A 24941-nucleotide genomic window follows, 5' to 3' on the forward strand; every position below is an offset into this window, starting at 1 on the left:
CAGCAACAACCTCGTGTCACTGAGTGGGTCACTGGGTGAGCTGTCACGGCTCCACACACTGTGGCTGACGGGAGACATACTTCACTGCGACTGCCACCTGTCGTGACTGTCCCGCGTCACTATGTATTATTTTGTTGTGTTGGCAGGATGCTGCACAGCAACAACCTCACGTCACTGAGTGCGGCGATGAGTGAGATGTCGCGGCTGCACACGCTTTGGCTGGCAGACAACATGCTCCACTGCGACTGCCACCTGTCATGGCTGGCCCTAGACACAGTGTTTTATATTTTTGTGTTGGCAGTATGCTGCATAGCAACAACCTGACGTCGCTGCGTGCAGCCTGAGTGAGCTGTCGCACCTACATGTGCAAACAATATGCTTCACAATGTGAGTACCACCTGTCATGGTTGACCCACAACTTAGTATTTTATTTTGTTATGTTGGCAGGACGCTGCACAGCAACAACTTGACGTCGCTGAGTGCGACGCTTGGTGAGCTGTCACGGCTGCGCACGCTGCGACTGGCGGACAACATGCTGCACTGCGACTGCCACCTTTCGTGGCTGGCTCGTTTCCTGCGGCGCGCACCGCGCCTCGCCGTGCACGCCCGCTGCTTCTCGCCCAACCAGGTCAAGGGCCACGCCATCGCCACGCTACACGACCACGACTTCAAGTGCTCTGGTCAGTACTGTGCTGCCATAGTTTTCCTAGTCGTTAGCTCCAATCCGAAAGTTGTCACTCACACACTAGAAAATGGAAAGCGTTATGCGATGAACACATTGACTGAACGTTTTTGCATTCTTTTTCAACAGTTTTTTGACTGGTTTCTGATATGGGCTGCCACTAACTCCTCACATAATGTCACTTCCCCCCAACTGCTGGATATATTCCTAGATTTCTCCTGCAATTTTTAGCCTCTACAATTACTTTTAGTACCATGGAAGTTATTCCCTGACGTATTAACACACATCCTATCATAATATGCCTTCCTCTTGTCTGTGTTTTCCCTATGTTGCCTTCTTCATCGATTCTGTTGAGAATCTCTTCATTTCGTATCTTATCGCCCCACCAAATTTTTTGCATCCTTCTATAGGACCATATCTCAAATGAAATTACAATGAAATCCAGACATTTAGCTGCTTACAGGCGTTGATGAATATCAACAGGGCAATTGAAAATGTGTGCACCCGACCGGGACTCGAACCCGGGATCTCCTGCTTACATGGCAGACGCTCTATACGTCTGAGCCACTAAGGACACAGAGGATAGTGCAACTGCATGGACTTATCTCTGGCACGCTCCCCGTAAGACCCACATTCCCAGCTTACTGTCCACACACTACATCTGACGTGCCCCTGCCCACTATACTCATTACTCGCGGCAGCTAATCTACCGACTATCGTAAAGCTTCGGGCAATGTGAGTGCATCCGCACTGAAGAAGATCATTGACTGGTAAGCCTTATCTATATGGAGATGGTATCTATTCTTTTGGACTGTGTCCTCGGTGGCTCAGACGGATAGAGTGTCTGCCATGTAAGCAGCAGATCCCGGGTTCGAGTCCCGCTCTGGACACACATTTTCAACTGTCCCCGTTGATATTAATCAACGCCTGTAAGCAGCTACAGGTTTAGATTTCATTGTAATTTCATTCTTAGAGAACTGCAAGATCACCAATGGTATCCGATCTTCCGGACATGTCCGAATATATATGTCCGAAGCAACAGATACCATCTTCATATATCTCTTTTTTTGTGTGTGCTGCCTTACGGCAGGTCTTGTCATGGGGGAAGCCTCATCAGAGAGGTCCACCGCATGAGCGTCTAGGGAAGTGATTCCAGTGGTGGTTTCCCGTTGCCTACCACTGGTGATGATGAAATGATAATGAGGACAACACAACACCCAGTCCCTGATGGGAGAAAATCTCCGACCCAGCCGGGAATCGAACCCGGGCCCCTTGGCGTGACAGACCGCCGCGCTGACCACTCAGCTATCGGCGCGGATTTATATATCTCAAATGCTTCGATCTCTTCTTCTCCGTTTGGTTGGTTTTTTGGTTGGTTGATTTGGGGAGGAGGGGACCAAACAGCGACGTTATTGGTCTCATTGGATTAGGGAAGGATGGGGAAGGAAGTCGGCCGTGCCTTTTCAAAGGAACCATACCGGCATTTGCCTGAAGCGTGTTAGGGAAAGCAGGTAAAAGCTAAATCAAAATGCCCAGATGCGAGTTTGAACCGTCATTCTCCCGAATGCGCCTCCTCACGCGATTTCTTCTCCGGTTCCAGTGTGCGATGCTATCCTTAAGACATAAGAAAGGTCCTCCTCAAATTAAGTCCATTGTGTGGGACTAGTCGGTTTGTCTTGTCCAGGAATGCCCTCTTTGTCTCTGCTGGTCTGTTCTTTTATGTCCTCCTTGCTTTGACGTATGTTGTTTTGCCTACAGCATAGCAGAAAACCTTCACCTCGTCTACTCCATGGTCACAAATGTTAAGTTTATCGCTAATCTCATTTCTGCTCGTCCTCATTTTTTTCATCTTTATTCAGTTAGTCTCGATCCATATTCTGTACTCTTTAGACTGTTCATTGCATTCAAAGCGACATGTAATTCTTCGCTTTCACTGACGACAATAATGTCGACAGCGCATCTTAGTGCTGATATTCTTCTCCCTGAATTTTAATCCCAGTCTTGAATCTTTCCTATTTCCGTCATTGCTTCTTCGATGTGTAGATTGAGAGTCGAAAGACTGTATCCTTGTCTGGCATTCTTTTTAATGTGGGCACTTCGTTCTTCGTCCGCATTATTATCGTTTGCTCTTCGTTCTTGTTCAAAATGTATATAGTTTACTCGCATTTTTGTTTAGAATTTCGAACACCTTTCACCATTTCACATCGTCGAATGCTGTTTCTAGGTCGTCAAATGCTAGAACGTACCTTGATTTTGTTGGCTTGCTTTCATTATCAAGTGCAAATCACTTTCCTAAAGCCATATGGGTCGTCACCTAACAGAGCCTCAGTTTTCTTTTCTTTAGCTTACATAAGTTTTAAAACTTATGGTAATACCACCAGTATTAAATATATTAATAAAATTAACATATCTAAAATTTGTTGATCACTCATGGACAGGATTATATGATAGTTTTCCTTAGAGTAAGGGAAGGTGCGGTAAAGCGGTTCCTCTAAGCGAAACTGAATTTTCAGCGAACCGTGGTTGTTGATAGAAGACTACCTTTTACACGTTTTGAATCTACATAGTATAAGGTACCACACCAAATATTTTTTGGTCAAAAAGAAAATAGCATATATAAACTACGAGACCTGTTCAGAAAGTAAGCTCCGATTGATTGCCAAATTGAAACCACAGTGAACATCAGAAATGTTTTACTTGTAACAATTAGCTACACCTTTCAGCTACTTCTCTACGTAGTCGCCGTTCTGACTTAGACTTTTGTCATAGCGTTGTACCAACTTTTCAATAGCCTCATCATAGAAGGCAGCCGCCAGTGCTTTCCGCCAATTCTCCACGCTGGCCTACACCTCGTTGTCTGTGTCAAAATGTTGTCTTCAAAGACAGCGGTTCATGTGACCAGAGATGAAACTCAGGGGGAGACAATTGCGGACTGTATTGTGGGTAATCTCACATTTCCATTTGAAAACGATGCAGGAGCATCTTCATTGCCCCTGCAGAATGCGGCTGAGAATTGTCTTGAAGAAGAAACAGCACGATAGTTATGTAATGTTAGCTGCATAGCTTCAGGCGAAATTTCTCACCAGGCCCTCGTACTTGGCGGCAGACACTATTTTCTAGACATCTTTACGCACTCACTGCGAGCTCAGAAATGAGAAGAGCGACGTGATGCTAACTGGGGTTATACTAGAGACACTACCCAACACATCTGTGCAAATCTTTATCGGATTTTCATAGTCGTTTCCATTTCGCGACCGATCGGAGCTTACTTTCTGAACGCCCCTCGTATAATCTTTTTTCTGGAGTCTTACACAGTGGCCACTTTCGCTCCCTAGCTGGGTAATGTGGGCAGTGCCATCGCAACAGCATCCCTTGTTGATTGTTCTAATTTTCGGACATATTTTCTAGACTTATTGATGAATCAGTAACAAGTGGCTAGAGCAGACCGGTTACAATCGGATTTTTGTATTAGGCCAAATATAACGTAACAGTTTTAAATAACGTGAATTAAGTAATTCAAAAAGCGTTACAAAGGGATAGAAAATGGATGACAGTCCAGTACACAAAACTATTTAAAAGTCAGTATGACCTGTAGTATTACGTGTCTCATATTGAACTAATTCTAGTTGGGGTAAACGCCTTGACACCTTTTCCGTACCATTAGTGTGGCCATTTTTCTCAATTACGCACCATTTTGCCATTAGTGGTTCACAGAGTGACTATTCTTATTACAAATGTTAATAGTCTTGATCGCAATATAATTTAATTGTAACTACACTCCTGGAAATTGAAATAAGAACACCGTGAATTCATTGTCCCAGGAAGGGGAAACTTTATTGACACATTCCTGGGGTCAGATACATCACATGATCACACTGACAGAACCACAGGCACATAGACACAGGCAACAGAGCATGCACAATGTCGGCACTAGTGTATATCCACCTTTCGCAGCAATGCAGGCTGCTATTCTCCCATGGAGACGATCGTAGAGATGCTGGATGTAGTCCTGTGGAACGGCTTGCCATGCCATTTCCACCTGGCGCCTCAGTTGGACCAGCGTTCGTGCTGGACGTGCAGACCGCGTGAGACGACGCTTCATCCAGTCCCAAACATGCTCAATGGGGGACAGATCCGGAGATCTTGCTGGCCAGGGTAGTTGACTTACACCTTCTAGAGCACGTTGGGTGGCACGGGATACATGCGGACGTGCATTGTCCTGTTGGAACAGCAAGTTCCCTTGCCGGTCTAGGAATGGTAGAACGATGGGTTCGATGACGGTTTGGATATACCGTGCACTATTCAGTGTCTCCTCGACGATCACCAGTGGTGTACTGCCAGTGTAGGAGATCGCTCCCCACACCATGATGCCGGGTGTTGGCCCTGTGTGCCTCGGTCGTATGCAGTCCTGATTGTGGTGCTCACCTGCACGGCGCCAAACACGCATACGACCATCATTGGCACCAAGGCAGAAGCGACTCTCATCGCTGAAGACGACACGTCTCCATTCGTCCCTCCATTCACGCCTGTCGCGACACCACTGGAGGCGGGCTGCACGATGTTGGGGCGTGAGCGGAAGACGGCCCAACGGTGTGCGGGACCGTAGCCCAGCTTCATGGAGACCGTTGCGAATGGTCCTCGCCGATACCCCAGGAGCAACAGTGTCCCTAATTTGCTGGGAAGTGGCGGTGCGGTCCCCTACGGCACTGCGTAGGATCCTACGGTCTTGGCGTGCATCCGTGCGTCGCTGCGGTCCGGTCCCAGGTCGACGGGCACGTGCACCTTCCGCCGACCACTGGCGACAGCATCGATGTACTGTGGAGACCTCACGCCCCACGTGTTGAGCAATTCGGCGGTACGTCCACCCGGCCTCCCGCATGCCCACTATACGCCCTCGCTCAAAGTCCGTCAACTGCACATACGGTTCACGTCCACGCTGTCGCGGCATGCTACCAGTGTTAAAGACTGCGATGGAGCTCCGTATGCCACGGCAAACTGGCTGACACTGACGGCGGCGGTGCACAAATGCTGCGCAGCTAGCGCCATTCGACGGCCAACACCGCGGTTCCTGGTGTGTCCGCTGTGCCGTGCGTGTGATCATTGCTTGTACAGCCCTCTCGCAGTGTCCGGAGCAAGTATGGTGGGTCTGACACACCGGTGTCAATGTGTTCTTTTTTCCATTTCCAGGAGTGTATATAAATGGTTTCGGTTTACCAGTAAGCGTCTTCATATTATATGTGCACCATAACTGGTACCCGAAATATTGTTGGCAAAAATGAGACAATGGAATGAATGGAAAATTTAATAAGAAAATCTGCCTATTCAACAGCGTTATTATTTGGCCTCTGTACTTCTAGATGTTTTAATCCGCCAGGAAATTCTAAACCAGTGGAGACTCCGCTGCAGAGTGAAAATACACCTAGAAACAATGCCATAGGTTTGTAGCTGAGCCATTTCTCCACAGTATTTGTTCCGCAAATGCTATTCCCACAGTTTATGTGGGAAAACTTCTGTGATGTTTGCAGGTAATAGATGAGTAAGGTAAGTAAATCTGTGGGGTATATCATGAATGGTACTGGGATAGCTAAGTAGACGAGAAAAGTCGCAGGCTCGTGTGCACAGTTTTAATGCGCCAGTAGGTTTCAAATCAGTGCGGACTCCACTTCAGAGAGAAAACTCGTTCCGGAAAATGAAGTTTTGACGGTGAAGCTGTGATCTCTAGCTGGGTGATAAAAACGCTATTGTAAAAACATTAGAAGGATTTAATACTTCATTGTTATCAAAAAAATTGTACATGAGTTGCTCAGCGATTCCCTTAAATTGAACAAAAAATTGTAATTATTCCACTGACGTCCCTAGACCAGTTTCCTACCAGCTGAGGCTGTCATACTCAGAATTTTTCCAGTGCTTTTCAGCGTCAACCTTGTCAGTCAAAAAAATGGTTCAAATGGCTCTGAGCACTATGGGACTTAACATCTATGGTCATCAGTCCCCTAGAACTTAGAACTACTTAAACCTAACTAACCTAAGGACATCACACAACACCCAGCCATCATGAGGCAGAGAAAATCCCTGACCCCGCCGGGAATCGAACCCGGGAACCCGGGCGTGGGAAGCGAGAACGCTGCCGCACGACCACGAGATGCGGGCCCTTGTCAGTCACTTAGAGATCATAGCCATTCGCCCACCAAATGGGAATACTCATGTAATATGCATTCATGCATATTTCGGCATTAGCCGGACTCTTGTCTTGTAACATTGCTGAAGTGAAGCAACAACACACGCCACCGCAAAGACAAGACGCTGCCGTGTCGCGCAGTTAGCGCCGCGCTGTGTAGGCAGCCCGCGATTCAGTAGGACAGGCAGTGCGGCGTGGCACGTAGGCGCACAGTTATGTACTTCGATCAAGTGTTCGACTCACATTCTTGAAAGTCAGTAAAATGACAAACTAGATCAAAAAACAGACTAACTTCAGTCATCTATAATGCTGTGTGAAACACCATAATTAGGTACAATGATCGAAAACCAAACAAAAGAGGCCATCTCAAATTTTCCATTGAATGTCACACTAACCCCTTGCCTACATGTTGATGTTTACATACCCGCATCTCCGCGTTGAATTGCATATACTTTGCAGCAAATCACTCATACAGCACTCTTTTTGATCGACTCTTATATATATATCCATAAAACGTTCGTCATATAGCTTATTCTTACTAAAAGTGACATTAATACAGGACGAGCGAGCGTAAGTGATCATTTGTATCTAGGTCACTATACTACATTAACTGCATCAAAATTACAGGATACAAGAAGATACGTGATTTATTCTTTGGACAATACGTTGTCAGGGCGAAGCTCCAAGCCCGACGGCAGACTGAAATAATGTATTCTCTTGCGCCACAAAAACTATCAATGATCGTAGGAGTCAGCCTAAAGGTGCTCTAAACGGATAAATCACTTTTCACACATAGTTTATCTCCGGAATCAACCAAAATTCGAAAAGCAAAATGTATAAATCTATGAAAGAGGATATACTGTACCTGTACCACATGTTTACAGAAAGTAATGTGAATACAATAATATTTAGTGTTTTTAAAACGTATTTCCAAAGCGGGCTGCTGTACACTTTCGCAGGCAATTCGTGTGCTTACTAGTATAATGAGGAAGGGAGAGTGTTGTAACTGGAGAACAGTGTACCTAGGAAGACGTGATGTTTCCTGGTAGGTGTTTCAATCCGGCGACCGATTTTAGAATCGCATGAAGGAATGCACACTACAGACCGCTATATGCAGTTTCTGGCCTTTTTTACTGTTTTTGTTGTTATGAGACACGAGGTTGTAAATATTACGAGTTCTACATAATTAAGTGCTGTAAAATATATTAAAGGTATTTGGAGCCTATTGTTAATTCTTCAGGTACGGATTTTCATAGTAAATAAAATTCTGTATATTTTTAAAACTAGTTGCATACTGTGTGGATGATAAAGTTGTACTTCGACAGTCGTGGATCATTGTGTATTTTGAAAAGAAAGGTCCACCATGGAACATATGATATATTCTAATGAATCAAGATTTTTTTTGATTGCAACAGTTTTAAATTTGAGTAGAACATTCGTTTCTAGGTATATTAGCATGTTGTACCGTGGAACAGACTTCCGAATTTAGAAGAACGTTGCTTTTACGGAGTAATTCTTACAATTTTACAAAAAGACCGCAGCATACGTAAAGTTAATGCTTATCAGTTCACAATGGAGTCAGAAAATGTATTAAATTCTTATTACAGGGCTGGCTAGAGGCGAAAGTCTGAGAAATAGTTCAACGTGTAAAACTCTTCCTTAGCTGTAACATAAGCTAAAGACTGGGGAGGTGCTCTGTCTACTGATGTTTGTTTGTCTGTCTTGTAGTTTTCGCCCAGTTGTCTTCTGAAACCACGGAGGCATTTCTTAGCAACCCTGTACAGAGACTTCCTAGCGGATTAAAATCGTGTGCCGGACCGAGACTCGAACTCGGGACCTTTGCCTTTCGTAAGCAAGTCGTCTACCAGCTGAGGTACCTAAGCACGACTCACGATCCGCCCTCACAGCATTGTGGAACCCTGTATAGATTATACATGAGCGTTTAATATATGCCCACATGGGGAAAGTGGAACGAAACAGTGGAAGTGGGAAAAGAGCGCACTGATACGTGCAAAGTGATGACATTTAAGTGATTGTGAAATCAAAATGCTAGCCTGTTACTGTAAGTGGTGGTCAGAATGACGGCCGCCTGTAGCGAGACCCTCTGTGCCGTGTTGCAGGCCTGGTGGAGCGACCCAGTGGCGAGTGTTCTGCGGAGCCGCAGTGCTCGCACCCGTGCCGCTGCGCCGACGCCATCGTGGACTGCAAGGACAAGGCGCTAGCCCGCCTGCCCGACCAACTGCCGGACTCCACGGCCGAGCTGTGAGTACCTCACCATCTAACTTTTCGCCTCTATCCAACAATGCTAACCTGTCGGTATACCCTCTGAAGTGCGACATCATCTGTTACGTGGATATTTTTTTTTTCGTACGTTTCAATTTAGATAGCATTCGCAGGTTTTGTTTACAATAGGTCACTTAGTTCTGGTGGATGAAGACTTCGATCGTCTTGTTTACTAGAAATTATAAGCTCTTTACTGTTGTTGCTGTGGTCTCAGTCCAAAGATGGTTTGATGCGGCTCTCCACGCTCCTCTATCCTCTGCAATCCACTTTATCTCCGAGTGACTGCTGTAACCTACATCCCTCTGAATCTGCGTACTGTAGAAAGTCGCTAGCGCTTTCTTCTTATCTCGTGTTTTCTACTGAAAATCTCGTGCTTGTACTCTTGTTAACTTTACTATTACAGAGATCACTTAAACTTTATTTATTTATTTATTTTTATTGGTCCTGTACGCAACAAATAACTCACTTGGTCTTTCTGCTGCTACTGCTTGATCTGCTGCATTCCATTATTTAACAAAAACATAAAAAAACCTATTATTCATGCTGAGTGCAATGCATGTTCTGTATGGCGGCTCCTGCTGTTGCTGCGGCTGCTGCTGCTTGCTACAACTACATATAATTCAAGAGAAAGGGTTTGGTCAAATCTAATTCCTTTTAAAAAAAAATCACTATATTCTGAAAGCGATTCTTTCTCATTCAATTAACAAAACGCTAGAAGCTCTTTGAACAATCGCTTCGTATGTAAATCTGCCTCCAGTGGCATTAAAGCAATATTATAAATTAATCAAACTCTTGAGACAGACTGAAATACTTCTCAATTAAATACATAGTGAAACAATTCCCTGACAATTACAAAAGAAATCAATGACAAAAATCAATACTTAATCTAATAATGGTTTCCCTTAAGAATTCAACTCCTATCATTATCAAAATTACCGTCTGCTGCTACGCACATAGCCGGCCGGAATGGCCGAGCGGTTCTAGGCGCTACAGTCTGGAACCGCGCGACCGCTACGGTCGCAGGTTCGAATCCTGCCTCGGGCATGGATGTGTGTGATGTCCTTAGGTTAGTTAGGTTTAAGTAGTTCTAAGTTCTAGGGGATTGATGACCTCAGAAGTTAAGTCCCATAGTGCTCAGAGTCATTTGAACCACTTTTTTGCTACGCACATACACAAACCCTTTTCTTTAAATTAATAAGCGCGCTGCAAATTATAAAAAAATATCAACTAAATACCAAATCCTGTGTCGCTGCTGGCGGACACAGCAGTACGGCAGCTCGGCGACGACCCCTCGCCCAACACACGTGCGCACCACAGCAGGGGGGTCCTACACTGGCTTCGAAACTGCCGCTAGTGAATCCGTGCGCTGCGAAGCGCGACAACAATATCTTAGATTCCAGAGCTTGTGTATGCGCGCTGTAGCCAACCTTTACATCCTAAGAGAGTATTGCCAACTCTCACTGTATTCATCTCTTGGTCTCCCTTTACGATTTTTGCCCCGACCTCCTGATGGTTGTTAATCAGCTGGAACCGGTAACCAGCAAATAGTATATTTATTTTGTCTTCCGACGAAAACTATTAAAATTTTAAACAAATGACATAAGCAGTGTAAGATACATCCTGAGTAAATCACTCGCGACATTGTTTCGCCTCTGTGTTACCACCTTGATGTATGTAACGCATCCCGGCCTCCCGCGTCCACACTCCCGCCCCAGACTAGACAGACTCCACGCTAAACATCATACAGTGTCTATCATACGCACTACCCGTGCTGCAGTTGCAAGAGAACGGGAAGAAACGGTGCACCCCACTCATGGCTAAGGTGAGCAGTACGCTTACAAACTGCACAGGCTGTTTAATAGTTAAACTTCAGACAGAAAATTAAATTCGGGTTCTGTCATATAGTGTGACCAAATCAAGGACTTTCTCCATCATATTCAACTCCGCGTCAGCATCTCTCATAAACATGCCAATTTTGAGCGACATAAATCAGTGCTTTCGTCCAAACCCCAAGAGAAAAAACGACGAATATTTACCTCTTTCGCGCAGTTGTCTTCAGAAACCACAGGATGTTTCTGAATAACCCTGTACAGAAACTACCGGGCAGATTAAAACTGTGTGCCGGACCGTTTCTTCCACGTCTTTCACCATTTATTCAGTATGTCTACGAACCCCTCTCATTGAAAGGGGAACTGTTTCGAAAAGGGGGATTATCACTGGGCACAAAATGATTGCGCTGACAGAAAGCAATTATTTCACAAATTCTCCATCGCGGGAAGGACCTGCTACTTTCACTGTTTCGAGATCTATGTAATAGCTCAATTTCGTTGCAGCATCATTGAGCTTCGCGTGATTTTTTCTTGTAAATACGTTACAATGGCGGAGTAAAATTGAGGGCAATGGATCCTCAATGACAGTACTAATTTCCAAAAAAATGACATATGTCTATTTAGTTGTTTTTTTCTCGAGAAGTCGCTTTCTTTTCTTCAGTATTCAAATTGATGATTAATTTCTTACAGAGCAGTGGGGAACGTCGCTTAAGTATACTTATTTTACTCCTATGGTTTTACATCACTAGATATACCGTTGTGTTTCAATGAAAAAGTAATTTTTTCTCATTCTGGATTGAAGCGTAAAGTTACATTTGATTTTCGGTTTGAGGCCATTTTCTTCTCTGTAATTCTGTGTTATTAGGAAAAATAAGAGTTTGACATAGCGAATACTAACAAGGTCAAGCGGCCGATTAGGCAAGCACGTGTACTTGAGATGGGCTCTGCTAGAACGGTTAGTGTGATGGAGTGGGAACTCAGCATTCATAGAGAGAGAGAGAGAGAGAGAGAGAGAGAGAGAGAGAGCGTGCGTGGGGGTGGCGCAGGCTATGTGAGCCTCTGGGACGCCTGTGCCCATACTCTTGCATTTGCCCAGCCCTGCCTTAATAGTCTTCAGCTCCCATGTGCCTCTTACATGTGTACGTACGTAATCTCCTCACCTTTCATCAGGCCGTCGACTACCAACCGTTTCCTTATATTTTTCAACCCGGGAAATAACTCTTACTACGCATCGAACACACTTTCACCTGGGTAAATAGAGTATCTCCATTTCATTACAGATTTAATTACGACCTCCAACTCAGTCTGTTCCCTGACGCACTTGTTTTTCTGTCTCTTATAGAGAATTTCAATATGCGTCTGTCCGGCATCAAAGACCTACATCTATGTTCCACAAGCCACGGAGAATGCATTGCGTACCATTATAACTTCGTCTAGGTGGTCACTGCGAACACCATGTTCTCATGACGGTGTTAAGCCTTAGCTTTCCTGTATCGGGATGACGCTCCCTGCATTCTGCCCTATTTTAAATTGGACAGCCGATATCAAAACGGTTAAACAGTGTTATCACAATTGGGCAAATTTTGTTGGGTAATAAACTCCTTATCGTTTGGAATAAATCATGAAATAAACCTGTATCCCTCGAGACGTGACTCTAACGCCGCGAAACTACACTCCTAGAAATTGAAATAAGAACACCGTGAATTCATTGTCCCAGGAAGGGGAAACTTTATTGACACATTCCTGGGGTCAGATACATCACATGATCACACTGACAGAACCCAGGCACATAGACACAGGCAACAGAGCATGCACAATGTCGGCACTAGTACAGTGTATATCCACCTTTCGCAGCAATGCAGGCTGCTATTCTCCCATGGAGACGATCGTAGAGATGCTGGATGTAGTCCTGTGGAACGGCTTGCCATGCCATTTCCACCTGGCGCCTCAGTTGGACCAGCGTTCGTGCTGGACGTGCAGACCGCGTGAGACGACGCTTCATCCAGTCCCAAACATGCTCAATGGGGGACAGATCCGGAGATCTTCTGGCCAGGGTAGTTGACTTACACCTTCTAGAGCACGTTGGGTGGCACGGGATACATGCGGACGTGCATTGTCCTGTTGGAACAGCAAGTTCCCTTGCCGGTCTAGGAATGGTAGGACGATGGGTTCGATGACGGTTTGGATGTACCGTGCACTATTCAGTGTCCCCTCGACGATCACCAGTGGTGTACGGCCAGTGTAGGAGATCGCTCCCCACACCATGATGCCGGGTGTTGGCCCTGTGTGCCTCGGTCGTATGCAGTCCTAATTGTGGCGCTCACCTGCACGGCGCCAAACACGCATACGACCATCATTGGCACCAAGGCAGAAGCGACTCTCATCGCTGAAGACGACACGTCTCCATTCGTCCCTCCATTCACGCCTGTCGCGACACCACTGGAGGCGGGCTGCACGATGTTGGGGCGTGAGCGGAAGACGGCCTAACGGTGTGCGGGACCGTAGCCCAGCTTCATGGAGACGGTTGCGAATGGTCCTCGCCGATACCCCAGGAGCAACAGTGTCCCTAATTTGCTGGGAAGTGGCGGTGCGGTCCCCTACGGCACTGCGTAGGATCCTACGGTCTTGGCGTGCATCCGTGCGTCCCTGCGGTCCGGTCCCAGGTCGACGGGCACGTGCACCTTCCGCCGACCACTGGCGACAACATCGATGTACTGTGGAGACCTCACGCCCCACGTGTTGAGCAATTCGGCGGTACGTCCACCCGGCCTCCCGCATGCCCACTATACGCCCTCGCTCAAAGTCCGTCAACTGCACATACGGTTCACGTCCACGCTGTCGCGGCATGCTACCAGTGTTAAAGACTGCGATGGAGCTCCGTATGCCACGGCAAACTGGCTGACACTGACGGCGGCGGTGCACAAATGCTGCGCAGCTAGCGCCATTCGACGGCCAACACCGCGGTTCCTGGTGTGTCCGCTGTGCCGTGCGTGTGATCATTGCTTGTACAGCCCTCTCGCAGTGTCCGGAGCAAGTATGGTGGGTCTGACACACCGGTGTCAATGTGTTCTTTTTTCCATTTCCAGGAGTGTAATTGAGAGAAATAGAAACCTGCAAAAGAGTGTACTAAATTTTTTTTCTGGCAGTATATATACACACCTTCAAAGTCAGCAGTTTCGTACTACACTACTGGCCATTAAAATTGCTACACCACGAAGATGGCGTGCTACAGACGCGAAAATTAACCGACGGGAAGAAGATGCTGTGATATAGAAACGATTAGCAAAATGGCTCTGAGCACTATGGGACTTAACTTCTGAGGTCATCAGTCCGCTAGAACATAGAACTACTTAAACCTAACTAACCTAAGGACATCACACACAGCTATGCCCGAGGCAGGATTCGAACCTGCGACCGTAGCGGTCGCGCGGTTCCAGACTGTAGCGCCCAGAACCGCTCGGCCACTTCGGTCGGCGAAATGATTAGTTTTTCACAGCATTCACACAAGGTTGGCGCCGGTGGCGACACCTACAACGTGCTGACATGAGGGAAGTTTCCAAACGATTTCTCATACACAAACAGCAGTTGACCGACGTTGCCCGGTGAAACGTTGTTGTGATGCCTCGTGTAAGGAGCAGAAATGCGTACCATCACGTTTCCGACTTTGATAAAGGTATCGGTGGGTTCAGGAGGGCAATACGGAACGCCGTGCTGGATCCCAACGGCCTCGTATCACTAGCAGTCGAGATGACAGGCATCTTATCCGCATGGCTGTAACGGATCGTGCAGCCACGTCTCGATCCCTGAGTCAACAGATTGTGACGTTTGCAAGACAAGAACCATCTGCACGAACAGTTCGACGACGTTTGCAGCAGCATGGACTATCAGCTCGGAGACCATGGCTGCGGTTACCCTTGACGCTGCATTACAGACAGAAGCGCCTGCGATGGTGCACTCATCGACGAACCTGGGTGCACGAATGGCAAAACGTAATTTTTTCGGATGAAAACGTCTGGTCAATGGTGGCCGAGCAACTGGCTCGTCACAATACGCCAGTCACTACTCTTGATGAACTGTGGTATCGTGTTGAAGCTGCATGGGCTGCTGTACCTGTACACTCCATCCGAGTTCTGTTTGACTCAATTCCCAGGCGTATCAAGGCCGTTATTACGGGCAGAGGTGGTTGTTCTGTGTACTGATTTCTCAGGATCTATGCATCCACATTACTTGGAAATGAAATCACATGTCAGTTCTGGTATAATATGTTTGTCCAAAGAATACCCGTTTATCATCAGCATTTCATCTTGGTATAGAAATTTTAATGGCCAATAGTGTACATAGATCTGAAAACGATTAAGTTTGATCGAAACTAGCCACATCGTAAAAAAATGCGCAAATGAGACAGAAAAATAAACTATACAAAAATATTAAATGAAAATTTTTGTGACAAATGTTTACTTCAGTTAAAAAGGGCTGAGAGGCCACAGTCTATATCTAAAATGTATTCACTGACTTAGCGGCATCTTCACAAATAATGTCAGCAACTGGCAACCGGCAAACGGCCACTCAGCCCGGAAGTTTTAACTGAAATACTCTTTTTTTAGCTTTTCAGAGAGCACGAAGGAACACTACAATTTCTGAGGCTTCCAAAGCGATGTATTTCGAAGGTCTGCTGGGAACCACAGTGTGAGGCATATCTTATAAGGATTCTCAGTTGCGATCGCGGAAAGATAACATTTCGAAACGTCGCTGCCGTTCTGGGAAAGTTACGGCATCGCACCGCAACGTACGGTGCATTTGAAGGGAGCGCAGTCAAAACAGTGAGGAGTTTAGAGGAGAGTCTGGGAAATATAGCGGGCGTGCGCTGACAGTGATTGCCGCGGTGAGGCAGGAGTGTCCGGCCGGAGCGGAGTTAACATTCCCGACTGTGAAACACGGGCCATCCGAGCTCCTTCAGCGCCCAATAAAATTAAATCTCGGCGGGCGTCCGGCCAGCCGGACGAGATGCTAATCTCATTTGGAAGGACGGCCACCCGCTCCGTGGAGCAGCCCTTAACTCTCCTAAAATATAGTTAGGCGCGCCGCCCGCAGAGGGCGTTCGGTCCCGAGCTTCGGCAACGCCGCGAAACGCGGGGAAGTCCCGCACCACGCGCTGTGCCAGCGGGGATTCCCTCTAGCTGAGGACATTTCAACCTAGCTGTTCCTTACTCATATTTTTTCCGGTTATAGGCCACATTAGGTGTAATAATACGCACGTTTATTAACTCAGTACACAAATCATTAAGTAAGCACAACGATACTGCAACGCAAGCGGACGTAACAACTGACTAAAGTGCGCGTCATTTATGACGGCGGCCGAGTTTAGGTTCGTTCTGCGCATCTGACGTCACAAAACACAGTCAGCCAATGAATAGAGAACGACGTTGCCAGAGCTCAACTGCAGTGCAGAGCACAGACGAGTGTCTTCAGTTTTAGAAATGTTCAGTCATAAATAAAGTAATTGAACAAAAGCAACGTCTTGATAGCAGGTTTTCTTTTATAGAAAGTTTGGAAAAAGCATTCCTTATACCAGTTGCTTCATATTCTATTAATTAATTAAACCAAACAAGCAATAAGCCTCCTAATTCAGGCGATAGCAAGGAAAGGCGTTTGTATCATTCTCACTAACCGATTTTTCGCAATAAAGAACAGCGGTAATTGTTTATTTCCTATTGTACTTCGACGAAACGTGAGTAATTCATAATCATACCAACAGTGTTTGTCGGTTTTTTGCGTGATATTTTATAGTCCTCCGGAAGATATATTGAACGACGAGCTGCATTAGTTTAATGGTTATAGTGTATGGCTGCTAAGTAAAAGGTTCTGAGTTCAAACCTTGCTCGGTGCTTAATATTTTCTTGATTTAAAAACAATATCGAAGTGTCTTACTTCATGAATTTTATTTGTTTGAATGTAATTTTTTGAAATTTCTACTGGCAACTAAAGTCGACCATACGGGAAGTATACGCTATGGACTTGTACCTCTGCAAACTCTTCAAAATTTCGTGCAATGGTTTACTACATCTAATGCTGCACAACAACTGCGTTGAACATCGAAACAAAATTAAGTCATTTATGGGGGGAAGGTATCAGTCAAGAAGATGTGTAAATATCAAATTTTTGGACCAAATAGTTTTTGTGAATCGAATGATAAAGTGTGTCAAAGCAGTCGAAACACCATGTTTCTGCATAGGCGAGCAGTGCAGTGATGACAAAATCCCGCACATCGCGGAACGCGGGGAGCACGTCTCTGTAGCAGCGAAAGGGTTAATGGGCCATGGTGGCTTTACTTCATAAACTGCGCGCTCCCCCCTAAACGTAAGTTTGCGAACTATACTACGCCGCTGCTTCTCTTGGCACGTACAACTGGCAACGCAGCAATCTCCCGCGTCTGAGTGGGCATGCGCGAACCGCCAAGATAAAAGAATTGAACTATATAAAACTGACAGTCATGGCACTTCTGTACAAAAGTTTCTGGAACTTTTGATAGACATTTCCTCCCCAGTTATATCGACGATGGGCTGTAACGTACCATGTTTCGATAGATCCTTGTTGATCTCCTAAATCTTGTAGATGTCCTGTCGATCTATTTCCTTTCGACACCCTGAGGACAGTTTCTGTCTTGTTGTACTTCTGGTTCAGGCGGCAGTCGTATTAAATTCCATTAATGTCTAGTTCTGCGTTGTGCGCTCTTCTTAAGGTTTTGAAAGCCTTTAGCAACTCCATAACGCAGTTTCGCGACGTGCAGCATATTTCACAGCTTGAAAACTCAAGCTGTATTATTCCGAAATTTATCTACAATCTGTTTCAGTTGTTAACAGACAATCTTCTGCTTTATTTTGACGGCATAATCAGATGTGATACAACTCATAATCGTAACATACCAGAAGACGGCATGTTAACGACTGAAACCGGGTGCGTAATAAATTTTGGAGTAATATAGCTGTGTGAAGTTTTGAGTTTTCAACAGTTCCTGGAAGTTGTAAAGCATCGTCTTCTTAAAATAGTGTTTCTTACCTGTTTGATTACACTGGCACTGATATATGGTAATCCTCTTGACAAATTCTGTGAAAAAATTTAGATATATTCTCTATCACCAATTTGATCTCTGATTTCTTCTTTGGCTTTATCTCCTGTTTCTACATCTATGTCTACATCTGCATGGATACTCTGTAAATCACATTTAAGTGCCTGGCAGGCGGTTCATAGAACCACCTTCACAATTCTCTATTATTCCAATCTCGTATAGCGCGCGGAAAGAATGAACACCTATATCTTTCCGTATGAGATCTGATTTCCCTTATTTTATCGTGGTGATCGTTCCTCCCTATGTAGGTTGGTGTCAACAAAATATTTTCGCATTCGGAGGAGGAGGTTGGTGATTGGAATTTCGTGCGAAGATTCCGTCGCAACGAAAAACGCCTTTCTTTTAACGATGTCCAGCCCAAATCCTGTATCATTTCTGTGACACTGTCTCCCATATTTCGCGATAATGCAAAACGTGCTGCCTTTCTTTGAACTTTTTCGATGTACTCCGTCAGTCCTATCTGGTAAGGATCCCACACCGCGCAGCGGTATTCTAAAAGAGGACGGACAAGCGTAGTGTTGGCAGTCTCCTTAGTAGGTCTGTTACATACTCTAATTGTTCTGACAATAAAACGCAGTCTTTGGTTAGCCTTCCCCACAACATTTTCTATGTGTTCCTTCCAATTTAAGTTGTTCGTAATTGTAATAGCTAGGTATTTAGTTGAATTTACGGCTTTTAGATTAGACTGATTTATCGTGTAACCGAAGTTTGAGTTCCTTTTTGCACTCATGTGGATGACCTCACACTTTTCGTTATTTAGGGTCAACTGCCACATTTCGCACCATTCAGATATCTTTTCTAAATCGTTTGGAAGTTTGTTTCGATCTTCTGATGACTTTATTAGCCGATAAATGACAGCGTCATCTGCGAAAACAACCGAAGACGGCTGCTCAGATTGTTTCCCAAATCGTTATATAGATAAACGATAATGTGATCCTTATCTGAGGTCCACGAAGCAGTTCAGAAGGTAAGTTTGCAGTTATTGTATTTGGAGTTGTGCGATAAATTATCAATGTCTTTTCCTCTCTTTCCTAGTTAACCTTTTTCATGGTTTCTTTAGAAGCGCTGGCTAATCTTTCAGTTTCACTATTTGGAGCAGGGTGAAACGGAGTCTTAGTCAGGTGTTCTATGTCATTCCTGCCACGTAAATCTTTGAATTGCTTTGATACAACAAACAATCCTGCCGGAGGAACAGCCGCAACTAAGCTCTGTATTACAGACTGAAAATACCACTTCAGTTGTAATGTGCTTTCTTTTATTTTTCGTTGCTTAGACCACAACCGGGATGGCGGCGCTCGGGATCACAGTACAAAATTATCACTCTTGATGATGGGCATATAATACACTGAAAACGGTCGGGGCGTAAGCACTGAAAAATAAAAAAAGAACTTAACAACTGAAGCGTTATTTTCAATCTCTGCTTTGATACAAATTGTGTCCTATTGTCTAAAACTGTGGTCTTGTGGAATGCTACTGTGGCAAAGAATGTTTGGTGCGCCATTCTTGTGTTTTCTATAGTTGTTGAGATGATTTCAAATATAAATGGCAGCTGTGAATGTATGTCCATATGTATGAACTAGGATGCTTTCCAGCATGGTCCAGCGTAATCAACGTGAACCATTACCCAACTAAGTGTTTCTTGTGACCAGTTTCGTAAATTCTTTTCGGGATTTTGTTTTGCCACGTGGCGAGGCTCACATTGTGAAACCGTTTCTCATATTTCTTTCTCCCTTTATGCCCGCCAGCAATATTTCCTTGCCATTTATTTCATCCTGACGATGCTCCAGTGTCTGAATTTCCTTTTGGCACAGTCTGACCATAATGACCAGTGTCAAATGTGACTGAAGAACCAACAAACCATAATCAGTGCTGATAGTTGACAACAAGAAGTTTGCAATTCCAATTTAAATTGACGGCTGAAGTTTTACACAGATAAAAACTTTGATCCATAAAACTCACCACTTAACATATTAACAATAACAAATAAAGAAAAAGAATAGCCGAATATCGGCCACACTTGTAATGCAACGGAACCAGGGCACAGCGCAGTTAGATGGACTTGCAATACCAAGTATCCCGGACCATGTCCAAGTGGTTTAAGGAATGACCAGCGAAAATCAAAGTGGCTACACGGAGCAATGACATCCAAAGATTCCACCGCAAAGCTAGTTCAGGAGCTCGCCGTTAACATGCACGCCAGGCTAAACTCCCGCGCTCTCCTCAGGATTGCAGATAGACACGACCCTTAAACAGAGCCTACGTTGACCGGTGACTGCTTTCGGACTCCAGTTCCGCTCGCCGCCACACCCAGGCGCCGGAATGTCAACGCCGTGCGTCCTCGCAGTACACCAAGTGCCGACTGACTACTCGCGTTGCTCCGTGCGTTGTCTTCCCTCTGCCACTGCCGCCGACCGAGTCTCTTCTCGCGGCCGTCCTAAATAGAGGGCGCTGGCCAACTAGGGCGCCGCAAAGCGCGTATCTTCGACAGAGAAACTATCCTGCCAATAGCATCGCAGGAAGTCACGGCTCAATGCCATTCTGCAACTTTATGATCGTTTCCATGCGAGAAAATGGACCTGCGTTTCTGTCGAAGTGAAAGGGGGGGGGGGGGCTACAGTCGGTATTGATGCGACTGTTTGGGCCCTCTTTATTGTGATGTGAGTGTTTCATTTGGTCTGAATTTACTATCTTATACTCCTACAATGACAAACTACCTGCACTTCACTTGTCAATAAAATCCCCTTGCCCTTGAGGACGTTGCGTTTTTTTCCCGCATTGTATCTTCAGCGTTGTTAGTTTTTAATCAGGAAATTATTAATGTATAGCCTTTTAAGTTAACAATATAATTACTTGGAAGTAAACATAAGTTAATATTGGCTAGTAGACTAGAAACTGATTGTGTTGCTTCGCACCCATGTGTTCTTAGAAATGAGAGATCAGTGGTAACATTGAGAAATATTTTGCTTTTACGAATGTTCCTTCCATAGGAACATCTGGGAAGGTGAAGCAGGTAAGTCAAATTGTATGAAAATTCCTGGCAGATTTGAACTGCATGCCGCACAGGCACTCGAACATGGGACCTTTGTCTTTCGCGGGCAAGTGCTCTACCGATTGAACTATGCAAGCAAGTATCACGATCCGCCCTCACTGTTTTACTTCCGCCAGTACTTCATATCCTACCTTCCAAATTTAACAGTTTCAGAGTAAAAAAACTTTGTCTGAAGCGTGAAAATTGATTGCATGCTTCTGTCCGCAGGCGGCTGGAGCAGAATGCCATCACGGATATCCCACACAAGGCATTCGCACCCTACAAAAGGCTGAGTCGCATGTAAGTATCGACAGCTGGCGCTCCCGCTGCTTACTGCTGCTGCTGCTGCTGCTGCTTCTTGTTCTCTGCACCGACTTGGAATTTATACCTGAGTATGTTTCTACTTCTAGATTATTTTCCGTAATTTATACAAGATCAAATGTAGTACAGATTAACATGCAAAAGTACGCAGTTGATTGAAAACGCCTGTTCACAGTCTTATGTAATAATAGCACATTGGGTGTGAGATTCTTATACAGGGTGGTCCATCTCAAGTTTCGGATGAGATTATCTCGAAAACTATACATTGGGTAAAAATAGTGGGTAAGACAAGTTCGTAAGCTCAAAGGGGGACATCAAATGATACTACACGTGACCTCCAGCCCCCGCCCCCTTGGGTGGGGCGGGGGGAAAACTTTTAAATCTTAAATGGAAACACCCATTTTTATTGCAGATTCGGATTCTCCATAAAAAAGTAATCAAGTTTTGTCTGACACATTTTTTAAATCATTGACAGATGGCGCTGAAATCGAGAAAAAAGTAAAATTTGGGAAGAAATCTGATTTATTTAGAATTATCCGAGAAAGACGCATCAGATTGATACAAAATGTGCACCAATTGTTTCGTTACGCCAAATTAAGCTATTGTTGTAGAAAATGTACTGTATCCTACTTTTAGCATTACCCAGGAACAACGACGTGGACGTAGTAGAATGATGTTCCCATGGGGTTCTTCATTAGTGTGAATCCCGTTGCCTCTCACAATTTGGGGTGCTTAATTAATGAAATTAGCCACGAAGAAATTGTTCAAAATTATCCCCATTTGGTTCAATGCATAAAGTCAATCGCCTGCGAAAGTTGTCGACAATTTTGAGTATCACATGCACACGCTCTTCGAATTCGTTGCTCCATATCGTTTCTGGTTGTGGGCTGTCTTTCATAAACAATATTTTTTAAATAACCCCACAAGGAAAAATCAGGAGATGTTAGGTGTGGTGAACGTGGAGGCCACTGAATTGGTCCGCTGCGTCCTATCCACTGACCAGAGTACCGTAAATTTAAAACGTTCTGCGCATTTTTAGCATAACGGGGAGCTGCTCCATCCTGTTGGAACCACATTCGTTACCTAGTTTCTAAATCAGCATCTTCCATTAATTCCAACAAATCATCGCGGAGAAGTTGTAAATAAGATTCTCCAGTAACTTTTCGGCCAAAACAATATGGCCCTATCAAGTAATCGTTTAAAATTCCACACCAGACCATTAAAGACCATTTGTGTTGATTGTCAACGGGTCTGTGCCAGTGTGGATTCACGGGGACCAATAATGACAATCAAGATGATTTAATTCGCCATTGTTTTTGAATGTGGCTTCATCGGTGAACATAACGTATCTAAAAAAGAATCATTGTCACTTCTTATCATTTCCAAAGCCCATTGGCCGAAATGCATATGTATTTGCATATCTTTTGACGTTAAAGCCTGTGTCAGTATGATATGATACGCATGATATTTATGTGCCTTCAAAATCCTCAAAACAGTTGATATCGGTATTCCAGTTTGTCTCTGAATCGCACGACTACTAATTTCGTGATCCAGTTGAACACAGGCAAGAACGGTAACGGTACGAGCGTCATTTTCATTGTATTCGTTATGACGAGGTCGATTGTGCATGTATCCATTCCAAGCTCGTTGAGTGCAATTTCGAATAATGTTTTCGCTTGGATGTCGTCTGTTTGGGAAACGTTCCACATACAACTGCGCAGCTGCAGCGTAATTGTTATGTCATTCACCTAAAACTAACATCATATCAACAATCTCTGTAGGAGGATAGTGAGCCATGTTTCACTAAAGCATAATTTACTTTCATCAGTTGATGTTTACGGTTCACAATCTGAAAGTGAAGTGACGTCTGATCACATTGCACCGACCTTTATACTGAGCCATAGTTCGCAGTTTGGCCACGGTAGCACCACAGTCGGGTGAGTAATGCAAGTGTGAAGAGTTGCCTAACGAGATTTTAATACCATTCCGCCTCCCTCCATCAAAAACTGTGGCGGATAGAATACATTTTGTAAAAAAATAGCTTAATTTGGCGTAATAAAGGAATTGGTGCACATTTTTTATCGATTTGACGTGTCCTTCTCGGACTATTCTAAATAAATCGGAATTCTTCCCTATTTTTAACTTTTCTAGATTTCAGCGCCATCTGTCAATGGTTTAAAAAAATGTTTCAGACAAAACTTGATTACCTTTTTATTGAGAATCCGAATCTGTAATAAAAAATGGGTGTTTCCATTTAAGTTTTAAAAGTTGTCCCCCACCACACCCTAAGGGGCGGGGGCTGGAGGTCACATTTGATGTCCCCCTTTGAACTTACGAACTTGTCTTGCCCATTATTTTTACCCGATGTATAGTTTTCGAGATAATCTCATCCACAACTTCAGATGGACCACCCTGTATGCTCCATGCTGATGTTTATCAGTTCTGTTTTCCAGTAATGAGAGCGATTTTAACAACCTAACAGTGTTGGCCTTCCTCTTCCTACAAGAGATAGGTACACACTGATCACTTGGCTAGTTTCAATGTACGGGTTGATTCCGAGATGATGGTACAAACTTTCAGGAATCGTGGAGAACGGCAAATGTATCAATTTGAGGTAACAGACCCTGGTCCGGAAGGGACGGAGTCAAAATTTATAAGCGAAAATCATGCAGCGGTATTGCTGTTGCTAAGTTGTAGGGTAAACAGCTTTCAGAGATGGCACTATGTACCAGAACAAGAGAAAACTGTGTAGTAAACACGTGCTCTAAAATGCTTGTCTTAAGAGCTATGGTCACTTCATCTGCAGAAGAGATGTGTTTCACAATAGAGAAGACGGACAAGTCCTTTAGGTCCATATTACCATTTCTGTAAGTTGCCTACCCTACTACAACCTTAACAACAACAGTATCGGTACACGTATTCCACAGTCAGAGGTGTCAGAACGATTTTCGCTCATAAATGTTGACTCTGTCGTTTCCGGATCAGTGTCCCTTAGCTCTCAGATCGGTCCCTGAAAGTTTGTAACATCATTACGGAATCACCATGTACACACACGGTACAAGTAAGTAGTTGTTCAAAATTTAATTTCAGTTTCCTGATGGAGAGATTCATTATTCGTGAAAGGCAACTTAAGTAAACTTTTCAGTCTTGAGTTATGCTAGTCGAGCTATACGTAATATCAGCAAAAATTGTGTTTCATTTTGTCATCAGTTTTCTGACTGGCCTGATGCGGCCCGCCACCAATTCCTCCCCTGTGTTAACCTCTTCAGTTCAGTTTAGGAATCCAACGGTCTTAATTATTTGTTTCAAATATTCCAATCTCCGTCTTCCCCAAAAATTTTTACCCTTCTTAACTCCTTCGAATGCTATATAAGTTATTCCTTGGTGCTTTAACATATTTCCTATCATCATGTCTTTCTTGTCAACGTTCCCCATAGGTTTCTCTCCTCGCCGATTCTATGGAGATACTAAGTTTCAAACATTTCTGTAGCACC

The 24941-nt window shown here is 44.5% G+C and overlaps 1 protein-coding gene across 3 annotated transcripts in view; it reads left to right on the forward strand.

Moving 5' to 3' along the window:
* Window positions 1-24941, forward strand: part of LOC126259302 (protein slit) — an 839566-nt gene that overhangs the window by 733162 nt on the left and 81463 nt on the right. For all 3 annotated transcript variants that reach the window (XM_049955969.1, XM_049955971.1, XM_049955970.1), the window contains exons 6-8: window positions 448-680; window positions 8981-9122; window positions 21355-21426. In XM_049955969.1, coding sequence (XP_049811926.1) covers window positions 448-680; window positions 8981-9122; window positions 21355-21426 — 447 coding nt within the window. The remainder of the gene's footprint in view (window positions 1-447; window positions 681-8980; window positions 9123-21354; window positions 21427-24941) is intronic.

Source organism: Schistocerca nitens, chromosome 5 (assembly GCF_023898315.1).
Source record: "Schistocerca nitens isolate TAMUIC-IGC-003100 chromosome 5, iqSchNite1.1, whole genome shotgun sequence".
Classification (NCBI taxonomy): Eukaryota; Metazoa; Arthropoda; class Insecta; order Orthoptera; family Acrididae; genus Schistocerca; species Schistocerca nitens.